Below are 10,745 nucleotides of genomic sequence, written 5' to 3' on the forward strand. Positions count from 1 at the left end.
GAGATCCTCGCGGTGGGCGTCCTGAGCTCGGCGAGGAACATGGAGGTGTACGTGGGAGAGGAGTACTGTGGCACCGGCCGGGGCCAGGGCGCCCGCACCGTCCCGGAGGGCAGGTCGGTGACTCCGCGCCGCGGCCCCTCGGCCCCTTTCCCGGGCGTGGGACGGTTCAGATTGCCTGACGTCGTGCCAGTCACCCGGGGAGGGAACCTAAAAGTGCACCGGTGGCAGAGACGGGGTCGCCTTGCCGCCTCTTAAAGGCAGCGCAGATCAGCCTAGTTGTTTTCATACCTGGAAACTTGGGGCTGGTTAGTGGAAGTGAATGGTGGGTCACAGCTGGTTAGTGGAAGAGTTTTGTTAGGAGAAGCCCTGACAAGTGCTCCTTGTCTCTCCTCTTCGCTCACAGGGTTGGCTTCCAGAGTTTCCCCCAAATTAATGACTCAGTCAGTCTGGAACACTGAGCACAGCCGCCTAGTTGTTAACCGGTTATAAACGTGATCATTTGGGCGCCCCCCTCCCCCCCCCGTTTCCCCCCTTACAAAGATTCTGCTGCATCTTTTTTAATGTAACCGAAATTTAGAGCTTTCCTATGTCCAGTGCAAGTTGAAAATAATAGGTGTGTTCACTGAACTTTACAATATGGTCTGTGCTCCATGACTGTATTATCTCCTTCAGTTCTCTTGGCTAGGCTGAGAGGCCCCTGTGGTCCTTAAGGCAGTGCAATGCATTCCGGAGCCCCAGCTCCTTGTGCCTCACCACGAAAACAGTCCCAGGATGGAGTATTGTCCTAGAAACATTTATTTTTAATCATAACTAAAAAATTATTTTTTGTTTTTAGTGAACAGGAAAATATTATTTTCTACAAAAAACATCTAAAATTGGAAACTTCCACATATGCTTGTAAAATAAAGGTAAGCCATCATCAAATTTTAACTAATTTAAATCTTTATCAAGTTTGTTTTTGTTCTATATATAATTAATTTTCTTTCCTTGAATACAGTTAATCCTATATTGTCCCTAGTTTTACTAAGACATAGTAAACATATAAAAGGTAATTACTTTCCTAAAAAATCATCAACCCTCTTGAAGATTTAATTCTTTTAGTCTATCACCAGTTATGGAAATATATTTTGTTAATAAGTGCTATATTTTGAGGTTTTGGGAAATTTATCTAGAACATTTTTTAATCTTTCTGTAAAACTGTGTTGCCAAAAAAATTACAAAGAAAACTTTGGTCCTATGAATTAAAGAAGAAGGTAGTGAAAGGAGTTTCAGACAAGAGAACCAAGAAGTTAAAGGGTTTTGGACTGTTGGCTGCAGCATGAAGATTGTTAAGGTTTGCATTAGTGGTGATGTCAAAGTCTAGGAATCATGAGAAATACAGAGCCAGAATATTAACTCAGCTTTGTTGCTGTCACACTAGTCTGAGCAAGCTTCTTGGCTTGTTTGGACATACTTTGGGAGTAAAATTAGAGAACTGAAGAAAGAAAATTCTTGGGTTCTTTTTGACTCTGAAAAATCTATACTTATTATCATCACTTATGGGAAATTGTGAGACTTAGTTTTAGAATAAGGTAAAATTAGTGATTTTCTTTCATTGAAGAACAAAATAAATGTTCTTCAATCACAGAACTGATTAAAGTGATTCATTCATTCTGTGAATATTTGATGCCAGATACTATATGAGGCATTTAGGAATTACCAGTAGTAAAATAAATTGAAATACCTGTCCTCATGTTGCTTATATTTTACTGGGGCAAGACTGGTAATAAGCATGCTCAATGAGTGAAACAGATCCTATATTTGATGTTGAGAAAGTGTTTGGGTATAACAAAGCAGAAGGGGGAGAATAGGTTGGGATGTAAGATAAATGTAATGGGTGTTTCCCTGATTGTTGAAGACTGTCACATATTTGGTTACACACTTAAAAGAGTTTTTAGAGCATAGGTGTACATTTACCTATTGACACGTGGGTCTGTGTGTGTCGCTCTGGTGAACATTTTTTGTAACTGTGTATGGAAACGAAGGGTTGGTTCATTCATGGAACCCCTGGGTTATGTATGAAAGTGTGTTCTGGGACAACAGCATATGGAAGGTTAAGATAAAAATAAAGTGTTCCTGATACAGACTTTTGAGCACTTCCTCAGGGATAGATACTGGATATTTTGACACATAAGCCATCTCTCATTTTACTGACTTGATTTTAGTTTTACCCTGTGTGAGCATTTGCCCAGGGTCACCCAGGCTGTTGAGCAGCAGAGTCATAATTTAAACCCAGATGTGTCTGATCCAAATCTCTTCCCTTTCATTTTACTACTCTGTTTTATGGACCACACATGGAGTACAGCTCAGTGGTAGAGCCCTTGCTCCACATGCTTGAAGCCCTGGGTTCCATGCCCAACACTGCAAAAAAAGAAAAAAAAATTACAGGGATAGAACCAGAGGATTTAGACTGTAAGCTCTGATTTTTAACATTTCCTTACAGTTCTAAATCCTGAAAGACTGAATTGTGTCTATAATTTCAGTAAATACTGCTTGGGCCTCTAGACAGTTATATTTTGTATTAAATAATATTATACCAAACTGTGGCATGTTAAGATCTCAGACTGTTTATTTTTAATGCCTTAAATTAAGTAAAACTATATTTAATCTACTCAGACTTATTTTCTGTATATTAGTTTGAGAAGGATTTCTTGATTTAATTAGTTGATCTGAGCCTTATGTTAAAATAGAAATTTTTCTATCTATGACTATTCTAAAGATAACTTAAAAACATGCTTGAGATTAAGACTGTTAGATTCTTGAATATTTCACTCTTGATTTGGTAATACTAGGAAGTGACTTTAAATTATTGGTTTTAATACCTGTATTTCCTGGACTTTTTTGTTTCATAATAGTTGCTGTCCTTTGGTGAAAAACAGTGTGTGTTCATCAGTAAGGTTGTGGTACACATGAAACCAGTTTCAGGAAATTCTTCACCAAGCTCTCCTGCTCTAGGATCAAGGATAGACCTTGACAAGGTCCAAACCATAATGGAGTCCATGGGGTCAAAGTTATCACCTGGAGCTCAGCAGCTAATGAACATGGTTAGGTTTCAACAGCAGGTAAGTAGAAATGTTTTTCTTTCCACATAGCAGTAAAAAATCATTTCAAAATGATGGCCTTTAATGAGGAAATGCAGTATTTTTTTTTTTTTTTTTAAAGCTTTTTTCTGTGATACTAGGGATTGAACCCAGGGACTTGGGCATACTAGGCAAGCACTCTAGTGCTGGACTACCTCCCTGGCCCTTCTTATTCTATTTTAGATGGGGTTTTGCTTAGTTGTTTAGGCTGTACTTGAACTTGCAATCTTTCTGTCTCAGCCTCCAAAATAGCTGGAATTACAGGTGTGCACCACTGCACCCAGCTAAATTTTTAATTTTTATTATTGATTTAACTGTCATCTGTTCATAGTTTGCAAAAGGCATATTTTGTAGACTTACCCTCATATAAAAAGTTTTGACTGGACAGCTTCACCATTTTTCATTAATTCATTCACCCATCATTCAGCAAGTAGCAACTTTGATGAATTATGGGCTGGTTTGAGCACTTTCTAGGATGCAAAAATGATCAATTGGTGTATGGCCTGTTTTTAAGGATTTTTACAGGCTAGATCATGTGAGTGGTCTCATACAGAAATAAATTTTCTCTGATGACTGAGTAAAGCTCCTTTGAGCTAAAAGAATGTTGTCTAATGTTAAAATATTAGAAATATAACCCATCTTATTCCAGGAATATTTTAAGACTTATTCAAAACTTGGAATAGAACAAGAAAAAATGACAATAGGCTAGCATTTCTCTAAATAGAGCCTTTTCCAAAGTGCATTTCTGTAAGATATGTTGGATGGGTACTTGCTATCACAGGTGCCTCTGCCTCCACTTCCCTGGCCCTCATTATCCCCTTTCCTGCCTGATTTTTTCCCTGAAGTATCTATCACCACCTACATCCCATGATGTATTTCCTCCTCCTCTCTCCTCATCCCTCCTGTCTTTCCCTCCGTCCTTTTCAGGCAGTCTCTCCCTTCTATCTTAAGACTCTAAGAGGTCAGAGATTTTAATTTGTTTGATTCACTGCCATATTTCTCATACCTCAAGTGGAGCCTAACACATAAATTTCTGGTAAACATTTTTTGAATAAATGAATGTAGATCTAGCTTGATCTCAGAATAGAATATCTAGATGAATGTATGAACTGAACTTCTTTAGCTAATCTTGATAATCACTTTTCAGCCCATCTTTCAAAAACTGAATAGCAGTAAGTGTGGGATGATAAACCCTGATAAAAACCTGTAGTAGGCTTCTACGTTTTGAATTTAAGAGCTCCATATGCCTTCACACAAACAATTCAGTTAGAGGTCATTTGGTTTTTCTTTAGTGGAAAAATTGAAAACCTGAAGAAGAAGATAGTATACTTCAACATAAAATCTCAAGAAACAAAGGAAAGAATAACACATAAGCAATTTAGTCATGGTACCAATATGGAATTTTGGTTTTTTTATTTTGGTGTAGGGGTTGAACCCAGGACCTCACACACTTCAGGCAAGTGTTCTACCACTGAGCCACATCCCTAGGTCTTTAATTCTTATTAAGGTGGAAATTCTTAAACACAGACAAGTGGTAGCTCATTTTAGTTATTGAAAGTGTCACAGTGCTAAGTGAAATAACCCAATCCCAAAAAACCAAAGGCCAAATGTTTTCTCTGATAAGTGGATGCTGATCCATAATGGGGGGTGGGAGAGGGCATATGAAAAATGGAGGAACTTTGGATTGGGCCTAGGGGAGGGAGGAGAAAGGAAGGGGCCTGGAGGGTAGGAAAGATTGTGGAATGAGGTGGACATCATTACTCTAAGCGCATGTACATATGGTGCTGCACATATGTGTAAGGCCATATCGTGTATGTACAACCAGAGAAATGAAAAGTTGTGCTGCAATTGTATACGATGAATCAAAGTGCATTCTGCTGTCATATATACCTAATTAGAATAGTAAGTTAATTAATTAATTTAAAAAAAAGAAAATATCACAAGTATATACATAGAATATCTAGCTTTAAATAGTGTATAGCCTCCATTAAAAACTCATGGCAAAAGATATGGCCAGGTGAAAACGAATAGCTTTTCAACCATATGTTGAAAGTTGGGGAATGACATAATTGAGTTCTAAGAAAATGATCAATCATTGTAACTCAGTTGAAAGTATCACATTTTTATTGTCATAAATTAAGGAGGACTTTGTAGGTAAAATACTAAAATATGTCACTGCAAATTTACTATGCAATTTTAGTATTTATTTTCTTTAGAAAATAATGCTAAGTCTTGCCTGTGGAGTTAGGTTGCTTGGATTTATGTCCTGGTTCTGCCACTTACCAACTGGTTACCTTGGCCAGGGACCTTCTGACTGGGTCACTTAATATTGAATAGTAATAGCCTACTTCCTGAGGATCAAAGGAAGGAATGCACAGTGCCCAGTAATGACTCCCACAGTGAACTGTCCTTCTTAATCTTAACATTTTCTTATTTACCTTTTTTAGAATTGTATTCCCATTGGAGAGCAGCTTCAGTCAGTTTTGGGAACTACCGGGTATAAGCATATGATTGCACTCCAGCCATCGTCCACTTCAGGAGCCTTGGACAAGTCATCCTCCACACCTTTCCCTTTTAGAACTGAATTGACATCTGCAAACAGGACTGAACCCTTACAGGCTTTCATCGACAAAAGCACCAGGCCACCTGGGGAAGGAAATACCACCAGCCGCGACAGGTGTAAAACTGTGCCACAAAACCATTCCCTTCTTGAGAATGATCTTAAAAATGCAGTATCTTCTTTCTTACCAAAGAAGGCGAGTGACGGCTCACTGCCCAGCTCTGAGTTGCTGCCCTTTCTCCAAAATCTGTGCAGTCAAGTTAACCATCTTCGCGTGGGACATAACGCCAAGTGGCAGGAAAACGTCTCCAAGCCCCGTGAAGGCATTGTTGGTGTTGCGTGAGTATTTTATCTCAAGACAAATGTGGTTACAAATGAGGTTTATAGCCGGTAGGTGAGAGAATCAGATGAAGGGGAAACAGATCTGTCTCAATGAACAATCTTTCCAGAGAAAATTTGAGCAGTTTTTGCATTTTACCATGAACACGCTTGTGGGCAATAACTGTTCTCCAGAGAGAAATGCATGGCTGTGACAGAAGCGCCTATAACTGAAGGTGCTGCACACCTCTCGGGCATTTGGTGGAAGGGTTACCAGCAGCAGTTGTGGGTTGGAGTAGAAGGCTATTTGCATGAGTGGAAAGGTGCTGTGGTAATAATGATCTTTACATTGTTTTTCTAGCTGGGTATACTAAGCATGTCATTGCTTTGTAGATTATATTTGGTCTAGGTTAACTTTGGAATTATCAAAAACTATTTTAGGATGGTGATTATCTGTAGGATACAAGTTTTTATGCTCTAGTCTCTTAATCCCTTACCTTGACAACATGTTTCAGTAAGAATTGGCTGAGGACTTAGTATGTTCTTAATCCTTTTCACAAATATAGTGTGTCAAAATAGTATTCTAGATTGGAATTCAGGACTTTGGTCATAGTTTTCGTTTATTTTCTATACTTAATCTCTCTTAGAATTTTCATCTAAAAATGAGATAGTTATATTAGTTTGGAACTAAATACCACTAACCACCAGCAGGATCAGTTGGCATTTATAGAACTCTCTGCCAACAGTAGCAGAGTACGTTTTTTTTTTTTTTTTGAAGATTCACAAAGATAAATTATATGATAAGTCTTAAAGCACACCTAATGAAGTTTAAGGGGATTGGATCATAGAAAGTGCTTTCTCTGGCTACAAAAGACAAGAAATCATATCTATAACAGAAAGACAAGGCATTTAGATTGACAAAACACCTGTAAACTAAACAACACTTGTAAATCTATGATTCAAGAAGTCTCAACAGAAACATTTTTTTACGAATATATGAAAATAACAATAGATCAAAATTTGTGTGATTCAGCTAAAGAGGTTTTGCTAAGAACTTGTTTACCACTGTATGCTTGCATTAGAAAAGAGCAGAGTTTTCAAATCAATACTATAAAACTACAGCTACTCAATAAAAATGAAATAGATAATCTGAATAGTCTTATAAGCACTAAAGAAATTGAATTTTTCATTTAAAAGCCAAGCAAAAGGAACCCAAAGCAAGCAGAAGAATGAAACAATAAAGAACAGAAATCTATTTAATTGAAAAAAAAAAATCAATTAAAAAGCTGGTTCTTTGAAAATTTCAGTAAAATTGACAAATTTCTAGCAAGACTGGCAAATAAGAGATGACACAAATCACCGATCTGAGGAATGTAATGGGAAATACCATTACAGGGCCTCAAGCCATAATAAAGATAAGGGAATATTGTAACAATTTGATTGACAACTAGGAGGAAATGGATTAATTCCTTAAAAAACACAAATTATCAAACTCAACCAACATGAAATAAATAATGGAACACTTCTATGGCCACTAAATACTATATTCAAAATTGAAGAGATCGTGAAAAAGAAATGTCCTGTCCCAAATGCTTTCACTCAAGAATTCTGCCAAACATTTAAAGAAAACCACTTTTACACATTTCCAAAAAATAGAAGAGGAGGGAAGACTTCCCAACTCATTTCATGAAGCCAGCATTACTCTGCTACCCAGACTAAATTATCCCCAAAGAAATAAGTACATATAAATGAATGTAAAACATAATTGTACATATAAATCTGACAAGAGACATAGAGGACCTTATGACCTGAAAATTGTTAAATACTGATGAAAGAAATGAAAGAAGACCCAAAGAAATGGAGCAATATACCGTATTCATGGTACTGTTGAAGACTCAACAGTAAAAATGTCAGTTTTCCATTAATTGATATATATATATATATATATATATGTTTAGCACAATTTCTATCAGAAGTTCAAAATGTATTTTTTGTAAATATGAATAAGATGATTCCAAAATTTGGAAGTGGAAAATTCTAAGTGGAAAGACAACAGTACTGGAATTAGAATAGAGAGAAATCACTACTGGATTTCAAGAGTCTGTTTTGGCAAGACAGCTAGACACATAGATGAACAGAATAGAACAGAAAGCACAGAAATCGCTCTACAGAAGTATACCTGTCGGCCTTCTACCAACGTGCAAAAGTCATTCAGTGGAGGAAGGATGATCGTCTAGCATGTGATGCTGGAACAAATGGAGAGTCACAGGCTAAAAAATGAACCATGAATGCAGATATATGAAAATTAACACACAATGGAGCATAAGCTAAAATGTTAAGTATAAAACTGTAAAATCTTTTTAATCTATGGGAGAAATTTTTAGGGACCTAGGAAGAGAATTCTTTGAGGTCACCAAAAGCATGATCCATAAAATATGTATGTAGAGCCCATTTAATATTTACAAATTTTACATATGAAAGGCCCCAGTAAGAGGATTAATACAGACTGGGAGAAAATATTTGTAAATCACGAATCCAACAAATGCCTTGTATCTAAAATGTATGAAGGATTTGCAAGATTTGTTTTTTAAAATACCATCTAATTAGAACATGGATAATAGATGTGAAGAATCATCAGGAGGATGGCTATATAAATAGCAAATAAGCCCAGGAAAAGATGATCAACAGTGACTTCACTGTTATTAGAGAAATGCTTATTAAAACCACAAGGTAGGGCTGAGGTTGTGGCTCAGAGGTAGAGCGCTCGCCTACCATGCGTGAAGGACTGGGTTCGATCCTTAGCACCACATAAAAATAAAATAAAGATATTGTGTCCGCCTATAACTAAAAAATAAATATTAAAAAAACCCCACAAGATATCTCTATATATCTATTTGAATGACTAAAATTTAAAATTATAAACAATAAGAATACCAAATGTTGACAAGCATATAGAGAAACTGGATCTCATTCCTTGCTGGCGGGAATTAAAATGGTACAACCACCCTAAAAACATATCTGGGCAGTTTCTTAACAACTAAACACACAGTTATACCATACAACCCATTAGTCCTAATCCTGGGCATTTATCCCAAAGAAATGAAAAGATGTGGCAGCATTAAAAAGCTCTACGCAGTTGTTCATGAGAACTTTATTTGTAGTAGTGCCAAACAAAAAACAATCAAAATGTCTCATGGTAGGTGAATGGTTAAACAGACTGGGGTGCATCCATATCATGAACAACAATTTAAATGGCTCTGCAGGGCATTATGCCAAGATCAAACTTATTGGCGTTTACAATCTTGAGGACTCCTAAAATCTTTTAGTTTTACAGCTATATAAAATATTTGTTTAAAAATAATAATTAAACCTTTTCATGTCAACGTAAATAAGAAATAGTCAAACTTTCAAAACATGTAACAAGAAGAATATTGTTTTAAATTTATGCAAATCTACATTAGCTTTTGGGCACATTCTCATACACGTTACTCTATAGCATGTGTAATTAAACATAGCTAGTATGAGAACAGTAGGAATACCGAGAATAGTTAACCTCTGAAAACATACATATTTATATAGTAAATCTACTACCTGAGGAAATTCTAAAGAGAATTCACAGCCTTGATTTGTATAGGCTCTGGAAAAGTACTTTTTCCTCATTGAGCTCCTGAAAGAATTATGGAAACCCTAAGCGTTGTGGACTTTTAGAAATCGGTGTACTTTTGATCCTATTAATTTTTGTTTGTCCATCCTAGTTAAATTCATAAACATTTTCAGATCAGGTTAGCAAAGAACCTTCTAGTGTTTTAGTAAGGTTGTTTGCATTTAAGAGGAAAAAGCTATATGAATTAGAGGGTTGCTTTGAAAGAATACTTGGAAAAGATACATTTTTTTTTTTTTTTAAATTGGGCAAAATCAGTTTTTATTTGGAACTTAAAAAGGGCATTCCCCAAGGTTTGTTTTTGAAGATGTGTCTTCATTTTTATGTTCCCACTTCAACTGAATACTTAATAAGAAGTAAGGAGTGTGTTGGGCATTAAGGGCTGTGGTCACCTATTGCATGTGTTTTGCAACCTGGAAATGAGTCACAGGAGCAGTGCAGTTGTGGAGACAAGTTTCAGCCATGTTCCTTGGCCACTGGTTGCATAGCTTGCTTGTTTTTGTTGTAATAGTGGGGAAAATTGATGGACTTTTTAAACTTATTTTTAGAGTGGAAGAACAGCCTATTTGCTCCTACTTGGAAAAGATTCTTTCTAAAAATATGGAACTGATGGAAAAGAAACTTGTGGACTACATTGATCGGCGAATACTCCAACTCCAGGAGCACATAGATGATAAGATTACCTTGTTAATGGACTTCCTGCAGAATCCCAACTCCCCGCCCAATGGGCTGCCTTTGAGACATTATGACTCTGGAGAAAGACTTTCCAATGGAGAAAGATAAGCTCTCAGCGTACGATGGCCTGCAGATATTTATTACCTATTTATTACAAAGCCCAAACCTAAAACGTTTATGAAAAGCAAGTATCTAATGTCCTCCGAAGGATCATCGGCTTACATAAAGTGACCTCAGTGTCCATTTTTACTGCCCTTGTTATTGTAAATCCAGTACTGTACACCAAGAGGTGACCCCATTGTCCTAAGTTATTCTTATTTGCAGTGTTTTTCACTTACAGATTTTTATGTATTCTTGTGTTTTAAATGTTTAAATGCTTATGGATTTCTAATGCAGTTCATTGGTTTGTATT

General features: G+C 36.6%; 1 protein-coding gene across 1 annotated transcript; it reads left to right on the top strand.

Annotated features, from left to right (window-relative positions):
- Positions 1-6: 6 nt before the first annotated feature.
- On the top strand, positions 7-10,659 carry CUNH10orf88 (chromosome unknown C10orf88 homolog; the record flags this gene model as incomplete). Its single annotated transcript, XM_015476230.2, has 5 exons — positions 7-113; positions 836-908; positions 2,895-3,101; positions 5,567-6,018; positions 10,207-10,659. Coding segments are annotated over 5 exons (1,074 nt in total), but the record flags the coding sequence as incomplete, so codon positions are not given.
- Positions 10,660-10,745: the final 86 nt, after the last annotated feature.

The sequence above is a fragment of the Marmota marmota genome, unplaced genomic scaffold (genome assembly GCF_001458135.2).
Source record: "Marmota marmota marmota unplaced genomic scaffold, marMar, whole genome shotgun sequence".
Classification (NCBI taxonomy): Eukaryota; Metazoa; Chordata; class Mammalia; order Rodentia; family Sciuridae; genus Marmota; species Marmota marmota.